General features: G+C 47.3%; 1 protein-coding gene across 6 annotated transcripts in view; it reads right to left on the reverse strand.

The window, feature by feature from the left end:
- Positions 1 to 18,260, reverse strand: part of FGD4 (FYVE, RhoGEF and PH domain containing 4) — a 600,857-nt gene that overhangs the window by 180,946 nt on the left and 401,651 nt on the right. The window contains exon 1 of one of the 6 annotated variants that reach the window (XM_086952770.1): positions 3,518 to 3,891. The exons of 4 other annotated variants lie outside the window; for them this stretch is intronic. In XM_086952770.1, the coding sequence (XP_086808896.1) occupies positions 3,518 to 3,545 (28 nt within the window). In that variant the 5' untranslated portion in view covers positions 3,546 to 3,891. Of the gene's footprint in view, positions 1 to 2,081; positions 2,189 to 3,517; positions 3,892 to 18,260 lie in introns of those variants that run through there. One more of the 6 variants, XM_086952769.1, reaches the window with a different exon arrangement.

Raw genomic sequence — 18,260 nt, forward strand, 5'->3', positions numbered from 1 at the left:
CGCTTAACCCTCCCTGATATGTGCTCCCCTGAGAACCACCGTCTAGCAGGAGCCCCACAAGGGACTGGGACGGGACCCAGTCAGTAGCCGAAAAAGAGGACAAGCAGGCATAAAGTCAGGCACGAGACATTAGAGGGCATTCCCGATGTTGGTCTGGCCCAGCACAACTTCAAGAGATGGTGAGGTCTACACCAAGCAGCAACATGGCCAGTCTGTTTCTGGATGGACATCAGTGGGTGGACAGACATGCTGGACAAGCACAACAGTCTCACCAAACAAACTAATAATAGTAATGACAATGGGATACTTAAATTGTGCTATTATTCAAAGTCCATTAACATAATATTTTATATACTATCAATATTACCCAACTGATAGCGACACTCGTTTTATTGACCTCGGAATGCCGAATGGCTGGGTTCACCTCCACTCCACACCCCCCCATTTCCCACCTCCCACCCCCGAACAGAAAGGTGCCTCTAGAGGAAGTCACAGGGTCAAGGTACAGACTATCCTGTGAGCTCTGTGTGAAGCATAAGACAGCACGCAGAGGGTCGCTTCACTCCCCCATCGCAGCCCTTCTATGTACGGCCATTAGAGCAGGCAGAGTGTCATGAAGGAGTGTCAGTGTGGGGGTTCATATGTGTTTTTCACCAAAGACTAGTTGTTGAAGAACTGAGTATGCATGTCCTAATGTCCCTGCAGCTGTGTAACAAGTGCCCCTTCACCTAAACACCCCATAAAGGAGCTTGGCAGACAGTTCTGGTGTCTGTGCTCTTTGATGGGACGTTTAAACTGTTTCGGACCTGCTGAAATCCAGGAGAATGTGGTAAAACATGAATTATTGCGGACCCTGCACCCGAGCTACTGAACACCGCCATCACCCACCCTCATTGTTCGGATGGCCACTCCTAATGGACAACACAGGCCGAAGCTCCATCTTGGGAGCCTATGCCTCGCGCCTTACATCACATTCAGGGAGCGACCAGAGGGTGATGAGACCGTCCACCTCAATGATCCCGGTGCAAGCGGTCCATTAAGCGCGTGGAAGTGGACAATAACACCTATGTGTACAAAATATGTTTTAAACGTCTCATTTCCAGGGCACAATATATGTAAACAAAACTCACAAGATGTATCTTCAAAAACCAGAGCTCTGCTAGGAATGAATGGGAATACTGGAGGTGGGTAGCAGAGGATGCTTTTGGCAGATGCCCGGCTCTGGCTCAGTACAGGCTCCTCTTGGACCTAAAAGCCCCAAAAGACCAGAGCTTCTGCCTGTCACCCACACTCTCACCTCACGCTCCAAGAACTAAAGACAAAGCAGTAACCCTCAGGTAAATCAGAAAACAAGAGAGGCCCATCCAGTGCACGAGTTGCGCAATCTGAAATCGCAGCTTCCCTGGTTGCGCAAATTGTGTGACACTTGGACAATATTTCCTTTTACTGAGTTTCCTTTTTCTCCATTACTACACGAGAGCGCTGTACAAATACCTTGTGTTACATTTTACAGGCTGTAAAGTTGGCGCATTCTAATGAGAATTACAAATAACTTGCCTCTTAATTTACGAGTTGCATTACTGTCAGGGTGGTTAGAATGTTTCTAGATTCATATTTAAAAACAATCACTGTAATAAATGTCTCTGAGTGCAGTGATATCATCTCTGTACTAAGGTGAAACACTTGAGCACTTTAATATATATATATATTTTGTAATTGTGAAGAGATTTTGTTTTTAAATGACGTTTGTTGTGCCAAATATTCTCACAGCTCAGCTCCTGCACCTGACCCTGGGCCTTGGCTGGGTTCGCCCTGTTAATTTGCGGCTTGGTCACTCACATCCAGTGAACGACACACACTGACAAACTCAGACAGACGCCACATGTACAGTTTAAGGTTCTGCGTACTGGTCAAAGAGTTGTAAATCTTCACAAACCCGGGAGCCTGTGATTTCTTATTTTACCATCTCTTTTTTGTTAATCTCTTTATTCAACTTAAACAGAATGAAAACACCACAAAAGCGTCATTGTTACATGTCAGAATGGTTCTCCAATTGACTCGTATATCTAGTAAATACCCACCTTTGACCCACCCACAATAGTTAAATGGGGAACTTGCGACTTTCTGAACGAGGTCCATCGGCTCGCGCTGGCGCGTCATTTCCGTGAAATTTCGCTTACGCTTTGAAGTCGACTGCACGATTTACCCACAACAGCGACAGGGACTGCTCCGCTGCTGTTCCCGGGAGTCCACAACACTTGGTTCTTTCCAAGAGACGGAAGGAATGCGGGAAAACGAGATGTACCTGTTAGTCAGCTGGGGCTCCGGCAGCTCGCCTAGTTGATGTATGTGTTTGGGACGGTCCATGCCCCGAGGTTCAGTAAACAGATGACCAGCGCTGATACAGAAGAATACCAGAACCAATATTCGGTGAAAAGCTACCTCATGTTTTTTAAGATGCATAAACAGATACATTATGACGGAAAAGATTTTACAATTATGCCACCGAACCCATGTTTGTAAAAAACCTTTTATAAATGTACCCAATGCAGATACTTGCTTTTCTACCTATAAACCGAAAATGTACATCTTACACTGCACTTCACAAAGACAAAAGCGTCAAGCTACAAAATTCTCAAACTTCAATGCAAGACCATACATTCGGCGCAGGTTGTCTGTTGCAGTAATTCAGTGGCCAGGGTCGGACTGGCTTATAGGGCACCCGGGCTGTGCCCGATGGGCTATTCTTCCATGTCAGTGTGTAGGCCTTTTTTTTGGCTGTTTGTAGGACTGATTTATCGCGGGCTGGGCCTGATTTTAAAGTTGATTTCCCTGATATTAAACATGCACTGTCTGTAACAAGCTCAAGCGCATGCAGTTTTCACACCTGCAAAAAACTTGTACAATTTGTGGGTCACTCTTAGCTTTGAAATTCACTTCCAGGGTCACTTTTGTTTATGGCCCGGGCATATTTAATGTCCCAGTCCGAGCCTGAACAGGGACACTAGGGTCATTGACACCGGGGCAGGCGACGCGAGTACTTACAAGCTGCCATCTCACGTCAGATGCCCTACAAGCCCAATATTTTGGATGCACATGGCGGCCCCACGCACTGCACGTACACTCGAAGCATCGTCAGTAAGTCCTGAACATGGAAACGGCAGTCCCTTCTGCGGCAGGGGCGGTGGTTCATATAAATCATCCTTCGAGCCTATGCTTTGAAAATGCGCTGTAGAGGCACCAGGGAGCCTCCTTGCCGATGTAAGCAAGAGGAGCGGCATGGTAAGCAGCGGTGCTCGGAGCAGCTACCCCCAGGCCAGCTCATATCGGACACGGCGCTGTAAGTGTATACTCGGTGCGCCCCTGGCACCTGAACCCTTCGGTGCGCACCTGGCACCTGAACCCTTCGGTGCGCCCCTGGCACAGACACGCCTCGGCCCGTCGCTGCTCGCCCCTGGCACAGACCACGCCTGGCCCCGTGGCAGCTGTCCCTGGCACCCGAACCCCAGCAGCTTACCTGGGCCGCGCTTGGTGGAGTGGATCATTTCTGCGGGTGACACAGGCGCCGCCCCGGAGGCGGGTTCAGGATCCCGAGGGCCTCACGCAGAGAGGGGCAGATAAGGAGCCATACACAGCCAGTCCCAGGACAGAGTCGTCGTCGTCACTGTGCAGCACTCTGGACCTGCGGACGCTGCCGTCCCTTCTCGAGACACTCACCCGGAAGTGACAGGAGAGCGCTCTGCTCCCACAACCTCGGCGCAGGATGAAGCCAGGGCTGGGAAAACAGGTTCAAAGGCGAGCAGAAGCCAAAGTGTGCCCGTTCACGTGCGCGTTGCCAAGGTGCACGAGGCCTTCCTAAAACAAACGTCGACCTGTGCCTGGTGACGCGATTGTTTCATATCAGTCCGCGCTGTCCAGATAAACTCGACAAACTTGACCCGCGCCCGTCAATTATTAACCCTCCTCTCCTGGTACTGCATTCCGCAATCAGAGCCAGCAGATAACCGCGAGGCACGTGCACCGCTGGAGCCTGTCACAATAATGCATTTAGCAAGAGGCAGGTGACGACACCGGGCGCCATGCCCACAGGTGCACCGGGCTCCAGACCTGCTCATTCACCCGATGCACCGTGGGATGTGTGGTTCTGGCGCACGCGCAACGCAATTGCACTGTTCCAGATCAGATTTTTTCCTTTTTCCTTGATGAGTTTCAGCAGCTTTGGCATACCGGAATCTCTCAGGGGGTCCAACTGTGACGGTGTGACAATTATGACACAACTCGCAATTCTAATCCATGAACATATTCTGATGCCTTAATTTGTAATGAGGGCCTGGGTGTCTGAGTGAGGTCATCGGACGTTCACGAAAGGGCACGATTAAGAGCTCCAGAGTTGATGCTGAAGGCAGTGAGAGTTTTTCACAGTGAGTGCTAAGGGGTCAAGCAGGTGTCCAGACTAAATGCTCATCCAATAATTGGCCTCTCTGTAGAGCGCACAGGGTGATGGTTACATACATGCAAACTGTAAACGCCTTTTTGCGTGAAAGTGTGAAAGGAAGTATGCACAGCTGTTGGAATGGTGATTGCGACAAAGGAAATCAAAATGCTAAATTTACAAGTGAGAAACATGCCATGGATGTGCAATTATGAGAGAGCGCCTGGCGAAGGGGAAGTGACCCGGGGTCCACACGCAGAAGAACACAGGAGAGGACAGTAACGAAGAGGAAGGAGGTGGTGTGTGACATAGGCAGATGGACATATTCAGAAAGACCACTGCCGCTTCCACGTCATTACATTAAAATTAGTGTCTCATATTTGTTGAACTGAAACATTTTCAAATATAATTATTCACAACAAAATTGTTCTTATTTTTATCTAATACTGTTAACAAGCATTGGCAAAGCCAATATGTTTTGTTTTAGGCGTGTGTTTGTTTATTGCTATGGGATATGTCCGGATGCAATAACTTAGGGAGGCAAATATTCTGGCCAGGTGGGCACGCTGTGCGCCACACCAGATATTACTTCACATGTCACATGTTTTAGGCGACATAATTAAAAAGGCATCTGATGTCACAAAAGATTCCTAGTTTCACTTTTATTTTGGCTAAACCCGTTTTAGAGACCCCCCCCCACACACACACACCTTTTTAATACCACTTAAAGCCCTGGATGGCCGTAAGAACATTAATTCACCAGTAGCTTTACCAACATGTAATTTTTCGAACCACCCCTCCCCACCCCTTCTTGCGGGGTGAAATACAAAATAACATTTATTCATTTATTTTGAAGGTTTTGTTAGCGCGAACAAGACCCTTGCGGGTATCAGTGCGCTTTATAGGGCAGATGTAGGACCCAGATACATTCGCCACTGATTTCCGCATTACCAACGAGAACAGATTCCAGGAAAGAAGAATACGGGCCTCGATCAAGTCCTGGTAGTTACCCTGGCAGTCTCTAAAGCAGCTGACCCCGACTTCACTCCCACATTCTCTTTTTAGGTCGAGCCTGGAATTCGCATCCGAAGGATGCGTCCAGGTGGAGAACTATAGCTAGCTGACTCGGGGGAATGAGGACAAGAAAGTGCCACGCGCTTCTCTCCAGCTGGATTTAGCTGCGTGCACGCGCACCCACATTCACGCATGCGCACAGGCACACGCATACACAGCCACAAGCATACACAGCCACACGTATACACAGGCACACGCACCCCCCCTTCACCGCACCTACACACACACCCCCTCCCCCCCGTCGCTGCCGCACCTACACCCCCCCCCCGCACAGTCACACACACACACGCATACACACAGACTCCAAGACACATACACACACGCACGCTCACACACATACACAGCCCCCCGCACGCGCACACACACACATGCCCCGCCCTCGCAGCTCAGCAACAAGGCAAAGCCCCACTCACCGACTCTCCTCTCATCGGCAGCTGCAGGGCCCGGCAGCAGGACTCTTCCTCCCTCCTTCGGCACCGGGGCGCAGGGTAGGCTCCTGCCTGCTCCGGTGCTCCAAACAGCCGCGGCTCTTCCGTGGGAGGCGGGGTAGGCTCCCGCCCTCCTACTTCCTGGTTCCGGTTGTCCCGCCCGGCCTGCCTGACTTCCTGGTCGCAGGCCGGCGGTGATGTTCCGTGGGAAAGGATAGTTCGCCTCTGTGTTGCGTGTACACAGGGAGTGTGTTGGAGCCGGTACAGGCTGGGAGCTCTCACACGGTTTCATTTGCGGTTTCATGGCTAACGTCTGGGGGAATTATTTCCATTTGAAGCATTTGACACAGAAATAAAACTGAATACAAAAAGAAAGCTTTCCATTGCCTAAACATGGTAAAAAGTATATAATTTTAAAATAATAGTAAGGAATACAACCTGGTAGGCAGATGTAATTAGAATGGTTCCGGAAATAATGTTTAGCTTTAAGGCACATCACTGGGAAATGTTTTGTTTTTGCTGCAGAGAAACGGTACTGTTGCGTTTAATTACTGCATCCTGAAGACTTGGTTTAGTGAAACATAGCATGAGCAAAACATGCAAAAACACGGATAAAGAATGAATAGAATAAAAGCATTGGACAAGCACCTTTTATTAGGTAGTTTAGGTTCTATTATCACTTTATTTCAGTCTGTTGTGGTCATATCTCGGGCACCGCAGAATGTAAGTTGCAGAGGACTGTATACAAAGATCCCCTCGTCCTCAACCTTTCAGTTCTTGGCCTCGTCCCATCATCGCCTCTGGTTTCTTTGGCAGCCCCTTGTGGATAGAAACCCTAGCGCCCTGTGAACGGTAACCCTGCCCGGCTGCGCGCAGGGGAGCCGGGCAGTGACAGGCCCCACACCGCCCGAGGTGCGGAAGTGTAGGGGACGGCCCGACTACCCGGGTACTTTGACCCGCTGCTATTGAGTTTCCTGCCGGGTAGTTTAGCCAGGGGCGTGGTTTGGTCCGTATGACTGCGGGTGGGTTGGGATGGAGGGGTGTAAGCTTTAGATTTCACCAACAATCACGCTGGGAAATAGTGCAAAAACATACATTATATAAGAGGCAGGACCTAACGGGGGGCTTAAAAGGACGTTGAAAGAGAGTGGAGGGTGGACGGCGAGACACAATATCTTTCTAACTAATCAACATGTTCTAAAACAGAAACACAAGTGTGTGTGCAGGTTTTTGTGTCCCTGGCCTGCTTCAACATAGCTGACTGAAAACACTTGCCCCCAACTACTTACTACAAAATAACATTTGTAGTGGGGTGTAACACCCCAGACACCCCTTGAAGCCACGCCCCGGAGTATAGCAGTATTTAGTTGACTGACACTCTAAATGCATGCCCTAATTTCTTGAGCGGCTCATGTCTGTCGGATATGCATCGGGATCGGGCAGGGCTGGTCATGAAGTCCTGGCCTTCGGTCTGCTTGCTTGGGCCCAAGGTAGTTGGTGTAGCCAAAGCCCTTTACGCAGGGCTTTAAGTGTGATGAAAAAACTGGGGGGGGCCTCTCAAAGGGGCGTGGCCAGTGTATTTAGGGGCATGGCTTTAAAACACTTACGCAAAAAATCTGTGTTTACCATAGCGTGCCGCCCAACTTGTATTTTGCTGTTTCTGTCATGGCATCCAGATACAAGTAACATCATACCTACAACAAGTAAGGACTATTGGCTTTGTCATTTGTTATTAGTTGCATAAGATAAATAAGCTGCAGCTATGGCTTGTTACATATAACATTGATAAAGCTTCCTATCAAAGCCCTGCTGACCCTACCACAATGTTGCTGCTCTTGCGGTGCTCAGACCCCTTGAGACCCGGCCTACTTAAAGCCCTGCCTGTACGCTCCGTGATTGAGACAGCATTTCTGTTCTTCCAAGCCACGATCTGATCTCCACGTCACTGCCTTGGTCGGATACCGAGGCAAGCGCAGTAGGCAACCATGGGGAAGCACACAAGCTCTCTCTGCCCCTCGACAGCAGGCACTGATCAAAGTGGGCATTGTCGCCAGCATTATATAATGTGTGTGTGTGTTGAAACAACTTGTTGTGTTTTCAAAAGATAAAGCACAGTAGCATATCCACAATATTAAACTAGCTTACCCTCTTTCCTCCTGAAGTGCACCCACTCTTAATCTTTCTGCTAAGGTTGGGTCAGAGGGAGGGGCAGCCAAGGTGAGACAATTAAAACGAGACAACCTGGGGCAGCATACAGGCCTGTAGGGCTGCGGGGGAATACCAAAGTGCTCTGTGGAAATGCACCAAGAAATAGGCATAACCTCCTAATGAGCACGCTAAAGCTGCGTGGGGCCTGGGAGCACTGAAGTTAAAGCATCCTGAAGGTGCCCCTGCAAGGCATGTATATAAATTACTTGCAGTTTCCTGACAGCACCGTTCCCCATTTGTGTGTGTTAGTTATTGGCTGCATATGCTTTTATTATTAGTTTGAACTCCTTCAAGGTGCTCATTTTTATACAAACAAAACTTAACTACTGCATTAAAAAAACCATTGCCATTTACAATACTAAAAGCTCAAACTTTTCTAATGCGAGACCTATTGCATTGCAAATACTTGTTTCCTCTTAGGCACAAATACAGTCCTGGCTGCATTGAATAACTGGCCCCAGTGCCACCTTTCCACAGCCTGTCCATCCCGTGCCAGCACCCCCGCGGCCTCTAAATCCGGCGTGGGCGGCGCCCTCCCGCAGTGCAGCTCCAGGCCTGCTGCGCGGTATTAAGACAAGGCTCTCTGCGCGGTAAACAGCTTTAAGGAGCTGAGGCCAGAAATGAAATATTTATAACCACACAAACTGATGGCGAGGGGGCGGAATTAGTCAGTCTTTAGGTGAGGGAGGACAGCTGCTTGCGGCTAACGCGGAGCAGGCCTCGCTGCTTTGCAGTCAGAGGCTTATTTTTAGCATAAACAGCCTACCCATTGGCTGTGAGGTGCACGTGCGAGGGGAAGGGTCGGGTCGGATGGGGAGTAATGTGCGCCTCGCTCTCACACTTCTTCACCTGTCCCACTGCTAAGCTCTGCGGCCAATAGCACAATAACGCCCCTGGGTGGTCATCACGCACAACAAGGAAACACTTCACTCATAGGGTAAAAAGAAAGTCAACACACTTCCAATCACACAGCCTACACATGGGGCATGCAACCAGTGGTGGTTCCTTCGCTAAGGTGCTTTATGCAGTATAAAAAAATAAAAATAAAATGTTAAATTGAGGGTATTATCATTTTTTTCCCCTATTGAGGCGTCTTGGTGCGGGGCTGCACTCAGAGCACGGAGAGGAGTGGTTTGCACTCCCTTTGTGAGCATTAGTGATTGATTGGCCAGAGATGCGCACATAGCATGTTCTCCATATGCAGGCTGAATTACAGCCAGTGGAGAACATGCTCTCCCCTCCAGCCCATGGCTGAGTGCCGTGCCACGTCACTCAGACCAATCACAACGCTGTACTGCAGTGTTGTGATTGGCTGCGGGGAGTGTGGGAGCCTTTATTTGTGCAATTTTATATAGCGCGAACTTTACCCGAAGGTGTCAGAGCGCTTTACAGAAGATCCAGTTGAAAACATAAGGACTAAGGGTTACATGCGTAAAAAAAAATTTGCACATTTTTGCTTTACATAAGAACCAGTTGAAAACATACAGACTTAGGATTACATGCGTTACAAAAAAAGGTACAAACAGAAAAAATTGCAAATGTACAAGAGATAAAGTCACACAAGAAGGAGATACAAATGGATATACTCTAGGCCTATACTAGTAATATCTCTATCTACATAGGGAGTAGATACACATGGATATACTCTAATAGTCACATAGGAATGGTAGAGAGCATAGCGGACTACTGCATATTCTAATGATTAGAGTTATCTCTATATACATAGGGAAGGGATACACCTGGATGAACTCTAACAGTCACATAGGGGACTAATCGTTAGAGTTATCTCTATATACGTAGGAAGGGATATGACTGGATATACACTAAGGGTCACATAGGAATGGTAGAGAGTACAAAGGTCTACTGCATATACTAGTGATTAGAGTTATTTTAATATGCCAAAAGGCAGAGTTCCATAAGTGTGGATGCAGTCACAGCACAACGGGAGGGTGGGAGGGATGCAAGGGTATGGAGAGAAGGGAAAGCAGAAAAGGGAAGAAACATTTGAGGATCATCCACGGGGAAAAGGGTTAAAGGACGAGGGAATGGAAGGAGGGCCAGAGTCCAGAGAAAACTGTCCGAAATCAGCAGCAAAGTGTTGGCCAGGACAGAACAAAAAGTCAAGAAGTCCAGGAGAGAAGGTGGGAGCCCAGGTGGGAGATGAAGCAGGAGACCAGCTGCAGGCGCGTCACCATCTTGGAGAGCTTGCGGTCATCCGGCTCAGTGGGGGTGAGTGCGCAAGGTGGTGAAGGCGTGTTGACGCTGTTGGTGCGGTCACGCGTTGGCCGTGAGGCGCTGCCACGGCAGCCGGTGGGTTGTGTGTGGATTCAACTGCCCTGGAAGATGTGTGGGAATCGGCGGCGGGCCGGCAGGGGGGCAAGCAGTGTGACTCCGGGAGTAATGCAGCCTTGCACAGCACATTCAGAACACTGGTGCCATGCAGGGGGGGAGGGGTGAGTGATCCGGAAATCCGGCCCGTGTTGCAGGACCACAGGGCATTCCGGTAATGGCAGTGGCCCCAAATCGGCAGCAGGTCTGGTGGCTGGCCGGACAATCTGAGAGAGGGCCGCAGGATGAACAAGAGGCCGGAGAGAAGTTGGGGCGAGCCAGAGGAAGCGGCGATCGCCATCCGAAAGTCGCCGCCGGCCGCCATCTTGGAGTCAGGCAGGCGCTGGGAGGATTCCCCCAGTGGGCGTCGCCGTCAAAGCAAAGCTAGATGATGCCATGTCCCGTCAGCTGTTGCGAAAAAATGCGAGAGTCCAGGCAAGCCGAGGGAGCGCAGGTCGCAATCCTACCTCCCAGCGGCGGCCGCAATCGGCGGAGTCCACGGCGAGGTTCCGCCCGCCATCTTGAGCGCCACCGCCCTCTCCTCCCTCTCCTCGGGAGATCGGACCTGTCCGCCTACCCAGGAGCGATCTCTGTTGCTCCGCAAATGCCCCACTCGCTCCGCTTCATGTGGGGAAAATGGGCGACCAAAAGAAGGGCTGTAGCAGCCCAGAGCCGGGTTCGAGCAGCTCGTGAACCGGGAGCCGAGACTATCCACCTTGGTGCTTCCTCCTTCCTGTTTCCCCCAAGAAGCCAGAAAGAGGATGCAGGAGAGGCTGCGGCGGCCTGCCAGCCAGACGGCGAGAGGCAAGTGATTTTTTTTTAAGCCAATAGAGGGCTGGACTGGCAATAGCAGGCACCAGCATTTCCCCGGTGGGACGATTTTGGACAGATGGGGGCTGGTTTTGTTACTGGGGGCTGATTTTGCAGCAGTGCTGCAAAATCGGCCCCTTGTACAAAAATGCAGCAGCAGTGTTCCCGCCAGCCCTGATGCCCTCCCCGGGGGGGGGGAGGGCTGGCGCACGTAATTGCCAGGGCTGGTTTGCGTATCCAGTCCGGCCCTTATCCAAGCCACCCATGCCTTCCCCCTGCCCAACTGCTGCTTCCAGGTAGAAACCGCCACTGCATGCAACTCAGTGCCCCACATAGGGGAAGTAGGTACGCGCTATATAAATGTTGCAACACAATAACAGCGTCTCTGAAGGAGATCTTAATAAGAGTGCCAGGGAGCAGCAGCTGAACCAGGCACTGGGTAGACACTTTCTTAGCAGAGAGCACTAGGGAGGTGTTGAGACCAGGGCCGGACAGGGAACCAGAACCAGCCCTGGCAAAGTGCTCGGCCGGCCCCCCTCCCCCCTCCGGGAGGAGAGGGGAGGGGGGAGAGGTGCGACTGCGCTCTGTGACAGGGCCGGTTTTCGGCCGTTTTTGTTACAGGGCCGTGTTTGCAGTATAACGGCCCTGTAACAAAAACGGCCCCAGGGGCCGAAAACCGGCCCCCAACCATGCGGCCCACCGGGGAATTGCCCGGTGCCCTCAACGGCCAGTCCGGGCCTGGTTGAGACTCAAGGTAGAGAAGACAGACTTAAGGTTCTAACAGACAAACATGTATTGTTGTTTGCAATATTATTACAGACGACAAGGGCGGGCCCAGCCCTGGAGCAATCCATAATTACTGAATCTGTAATTGGTCAGTAAATACCACAGAATTATATAATTCCACTGTCCTGAACATTGTTTATTATTTTAACAGAAACTATTCATGAGAGGCAAACAGAACACAGACATTCTAGTTGTAATCAGTGCTCACTATTAGCTACACCTTGAAGTTAGCAATTTCAACAATCTCTCTTTTCAAAAGATTAAAAAATAAAAAGCAAAACATGCTTTTTTTAATTTTCCATTTTTTAACAGTTCTTTTTTATTGGAATTTAAATTAAAACAGGCAATTACAACAATGACGTGGCTAGGTACGCACAAATGTATCAAATATTTAGGAACATTACGTTCAAACAGTGCTTAAGGGATATTAGGTGGCCACTCTTCGGTTCCAAGCAGGAGACAAAACTGCCCCCTAAACACATTAAACATTATCCTGTGCCCCAATGCCCAAATCACAAGTATCCACAGAGAGTAGATGTAGTTGTGTTCTCTTTATTTTCAATCTTCATATGTGTCCAATACATTCAACATGAACATTTGGATAATTTTGAATGTGATTAAATCAAACAGGCTTAACCGTAACTAAATAATTAAGTATTGGTTTTCTCTTTTTACTGCAGACAACCAAACATTATATACCAGAATTTCATTTACACTTTTTAAATAAACATTTCCCTGCTTGAAAAACATTTGTTTTCAAGTTAACTAGACTAAATGTATTTATTTATTTATTTTGAAGGTTTTATAGAGCGCGAACAAGATCCTTGCGGATATCAGAGCGCTTTACATTAAGCACTGCTAATTATACAAACCAATAAATACACGTGTGATATAAAGATATATAATTGGTAACGTATAATATGGTCCAATATTGTCATTCTGTAGCTCTGGTGACATTTACAATCCATTTGGCCTTCAGCTTCATGGTTTATATTACAAGAACCCGTGATGGTAATATTGGGCCATATTACACAATTACCCATGATTGCAGCATGAAGGAGGCCACCAAAGAGTGGGGGCGATTTTCCTATGTATTACGTAAGGGGATGATTTATGAATTTAAATGCAGACCTATGAATCTGATTTGGATAATGAAATTGTCAATCAAATAGAGCGGAGTAACTGGGAAATATTCAAAGTACACAGTGTAGGAGTTAAAGTGGGCATGATTTAGGGGGCCGCCTTGTAGTGGTGGTTCCAAAGCTCAGAGACACCCATACTGGGTCAGGATGGAGCTTGAGCGGGATGGATGAGTGGTGCAGTTGTGCCACCAAACGATTACTAGTTTAGGGGATTTAAAACACATTTGTGCTGAATAATTCACAGACTCTTAGAATCCAATTGTAGGTTGATGTTTTGACTGAAGGTAGGAGGCAGACTGGCATCTAGCATGCTTATAATCATGTCCACTGTTAGAAGGAGACTCCCCGTCTCACAACAGCAAGTCAGCAGGAAGAGCTTGAGGAGAACCTCTTTAGTGTCTCTCTGTGCATTTCACCCTAAAGCTTAGCACACATGTACATCTGAGTGTTTCCGCTTCCCTAACCGGGGCCTACTTATCTCTGAGAACAGTATGGTGATGCCACCTTGCTGGATAAGTGCAGGATGCTGCAGGCCTTCTTTGGTGTACCTTTCTTTGACCCCCTCCAGTGCCTTCATCACCTCTCGTATTCACACTTGGAGATGCATCACCTCTTGCACAGAGGTGGAAGGCAACTGCCTAGTGTTCAATGGTACACTGGGTTCCCCTTGGGCAGAATGGATCTCCATTTATGGTTCCACTTCTTCCCCTTGGTGCCTACTTATCTAAGGACAGAACATTCGGGGTCGGCTCAGCACATACTTGTGCTGAGCCTGGACTATTGTAACTCCTTATTTCTTGGATCCTGTGCAGGTTTACTTAAGCGTAGGCCTCAGATTTGAAAATGCTGCTGCAAGATTGGCTTTACAGTGACCTCAACGGCCATCTGCCTCCGCGACATTGAATACGTTACATTGGTTATCTATGCCTAAGCAAGTATCAGTCAAATTATTGTGTACTGTTCACCTGGCCTTCTATGGCCATACACCTATTTTTCTTTCAGAAGAAGTTCTGACATTACTGTCCTTCTCGCAGTCTGAGATCCATCAATGCTCGCTTATAGAGGACTCCCTAATTTTATGTTGGGGGTTGGGGCGGGGAGGAGCTTATCCTATACTGTGAAAGCATCCAAGATCTGGCGTTCAATGCCTCTACCCATACGGAAGTATAAACACTGGTTACAAGCCTTTAAAAACATGGTTATACACTAATTAGCTATTAGGCTACTACAGCACCAGGACATGTTTTTAGGTAGCAGCTGCGCTTCAGAAATGCTATATGCATTATATTACATTCATTTTTGACAAAGCGTGAAACTATTGCTGGTGCACAAGTTGCTCACCTCCTTAAACGATTCTGGCTTCCTTCCCATAACAGACCGTAAATCAGCCCCACATTTCTGCTGAGACCACTGAACAGTTCCCCCTTAAAAGGATAGGGAAGGACTAGGCCCTAACCTCCTCTGGCACTATTGTGGGAATCGATTTTGTGGTTTTAAAATGTTTGCGTACATTTCAATGATAGATTTGGACCTGGCGATATAACATGTTGCTAGTGGCAGTGGACAATATATAAATTATTTAATTTATTTATATGTTTGTGAAGTCATAATCCAGCTTTCCTTTGCCTGAAGAAAGTTGGGAAAATGTGTCAACCTATCAAGATTACCAACCAGCAGAGGACGCGGCAGATCAGAGGACGCGGCAGATCACAGACCACGGAGATCACACACATACTGGCAAGCTCTCTTACAGGAAGGGTGAGATAGGTCTGCTCAGGTTCAACGTTTGAATGAGCTCTATCACATGTAAGGGTGAGATTAGTTTGGGTGTGAGGATGATTTTACAAGATAGAAGGAATTATATGTAGAGGTTATTTGGGTGGGGAATCAAAAGGTCTGGAGTGAAATAAAGGGAGAAGCGATATTTCTTTGGTCATCATTCGTGCGACAATCAGGTGAAGGCCACATTGACAGTCTGTCAGTCTCGCCAAAAAAGTGGGACTGCAGGATGCATCGCAAAGACTGTTCTAACTCAGTGTCTTTAGTCGCTTCAACATTTGTGGCATCTGTGCTAGTAAGCACCCCAAGACTAAATGCAGCCTTTCGCCCAAAGCACTCAAAGACGCCAAGGGCAAAAGTGTTGAGAGTAGCAAGCACGGGAAGTACTCACTCCGGTAGGAGGGCCAACCAACTGGAGACACAATGGATGCGCTAATAGACCATTTGGAAACCCACAAGTAGGAACTACATTTTCTTTTGCAGTTCATGTTCTGTTTACCAGTCCATCTGTCCATGCTCAGCATGTAGTTTGCAGCAAGTGCATGGCTGCCCGTTAGACCGCCCTTCTTGACGAAGTTCAAGGTATTTCCACTTAGACTAGACACTGAAAAGAGTGCCCTGTGATGACAACTTCAGTTTATCAAATGATTCTAGTAGTTTTTAAGTGGCTCTAGTTATCAAGGCCAGTATTAATCAGAGGCCACATATCTAGATGACCTACCCCTCCTCTCTTTGAGGACTTTACATCACCATCTGTGACTGGACAGTAGGGTAAGCCGATGCCCTCTGAATTACAAAATGTAGGATGCAATGACTGTTAAATAGAAAGAACGTGTTTCTGTAACAGAATGTGCAAACAAGCCAGAAGTTACTTAGCCATCACAAGGAGCCCGAATACATGATTGAGCAACTAGCATTTGAAGCCACATTTGGAGATAGTGGGAGTGCATTTAGGGGGACAGAATACTGTGAAGGGAGTGGAGGTTAAGAAAAAATGCGAACACATTTTGAATTCCAACATTTTACACGTACAGGAAGAAAATCGGTGATAAATCAATGTAAAGATCTGAGATGTCTATAACAGCGTCTTTGGAAACAGAATAGTAGCATTGATGAAGGGATCATAAAAGATATACGTTTTAAGAGAGGAATTAAACATGGCTGGAAAGTGAGGAATTGGAAGAGACCCGAAAAAATTTAGGAAAGATTTATAAAGAAGTAAACCTAAGGAATATGCTCACCTGTCAACAATATGGTTGATATGGTCATTCACAGGATGAAGGAGTATGAGACGTAGGTCCATGAAATGGTAACACATGACATGGGGCAGGAGAAGGAGTAGGGGAGAGGATACTTCCCATGTTGGCTGTTTTTCTTACACCGTTATGCTCTTACAACTCTTTCCCTAATGTCACTTCTTTTCTGTATCCTTATAAATTTCCCCTAACTTGTGTTTGTCACTGACCCATCACTCGCTCGCACAGTTTTATTCTCCAAGAAGGCCAACTCACTCAAATTAAACAACTTAGTTACACATCCCACTGATATTAAGGGTATGCTCACTACTCAGACTCCAACGCAGACCCCAAACTACTGCTATGCATGCTTGGGTATGTATAACTGCATGTCTCTGAGAAACTACTTTTCACGTATGCCTAGGCATGTAGTAGCGCCAATACATATGGTAAAGTAACTCTTCTACAAGTCTTTTGCTACTCAATTTCTGGTTTCGTCGATGCCCTGCTATCTGGAACAGCAGGTCAATCATTCAATGATTGTTCTCCCTTCCAGGGCTGAGCATGTGGTTTCTCTCTCTATAGGACTGAGTCCAAATGAGGAATGTAGACCCTTTAACCAGGAGCTGAACATACGTCCACTGCTGCTTTAGAGCCGTCATTGCTATCCACACGTAACGTATCTCCTGCAACGTCAGAGCCTCCCTTGCTGGCCACAATTAACATCTGGAGGCATTCTGTTCAGACACGCAGTCAAGGTCAAGTGATGGATCAGATGGGAGTACAGTACCACTGGGGGTATTTTAGAATAGCTTACAATGGTTCACTCTATCTCTGTATGAAACACTAACAGACCTAGCATCTATCCCAGAGATGAAGCAAACAAACACTACACTCGACACAAACTAGCCAAAGTATATATAATGTTATGACACAGTACCACTAGAACCACACACATTTTATTTATTTATTTATTTAATTGCTTATATCGCGCCAGAATCGACCTAGAGGTATCTCCGCGCTTTGCTCGCAAAAGGTTCTGGAATATGTTGACTCTGTGGAACCACAGGAAAAGTTATGCTACCTGAAACAGCAGAGTTTTTAAGGCCTTCCTAAAACATAGATGGTTGTCGTTGTGTCTTAGGTCAGATGGAAGTTTGTTCCACATGGTTGGGCCTATAAATGATAGGGCACGTCCACCTTGTCTGGCTTTTTTTATAGTGGGGATTTCCAATAAACATTGGTTGCTGGACCGCAATAGACGTTCAGGTTTGTATGTCTGAAATTTTTGTGCCAAATATCTAGGGCCTTGCCCATAAAGGCATTTATGCACTAAACAGCAGATTTTAAACGTGACACGTTGTCGTATGGGCAGCCAATGGAGGTGTGTTAACAGGGGTTTTGACGGGGTCCTTGCGGGAGCATTTAGAATTAGTCTGGCCGCCGTATTTTGGACCACCTGCAAACGATTTAACGCCTCCTTACTGGGCATTTAATTATCCACTGTCAGTAGCAATCCAAGGACGAGGGACAAAATCAAGACTTTATTAAAGCCACTGATCCTCTGGAGAAAAAACACAAGCCTTTACAGCATGGACTTTTCGGGATAACGAATTATTCTTGAAGAGTTTTATTTAAAAGAGCAAGGCAATAAACAAAACTGTCAGTTCTTCAAATCAGGGTTTGTTTTATATGCACCATAAATTCCTGGCCCTGTCATAAAGAACATACATTGTAAATGTGTGATGCTTTATGGTAGCAAAAAATCAATACTGTCACCCTAAATTGAAGTATGTATGAAGGAGCCACTTTTACTTTCCAGATATGAAAATATTATTTTGACTCTGAACAACCTTTAGAAATGTTTATGATGGGGTGTCAGAAAAGTTTTATTAATTTATATAGAGAGGTTCCTATTTCATTTCGCCTTTATGTGACGTTTTACAAATGCGCATTATTGTTTTGTGGGTTAAGCTGTTTGGCAAGTGAATTTTTGATTATTAGTGACACTAATAAGTATGGTATCCTTGGTGTCTTT

The sequence above is a fragment of the Lissotriton vulgaris genome, chromosome 1_2 (genome assembly GCF_964263255.1).
Source record: "Lissotriton vulgaris chromosome 1_2, aLisVul1.2, whole genome shotgun sequence".
Classification (NCBI taxonomy): domain Eukaryota; kingdom Metazoa; phylum Chordata; class Amphibia; order Caudata; family Salamandridae; genus Lissotriton; species Lissotriton vulgaris.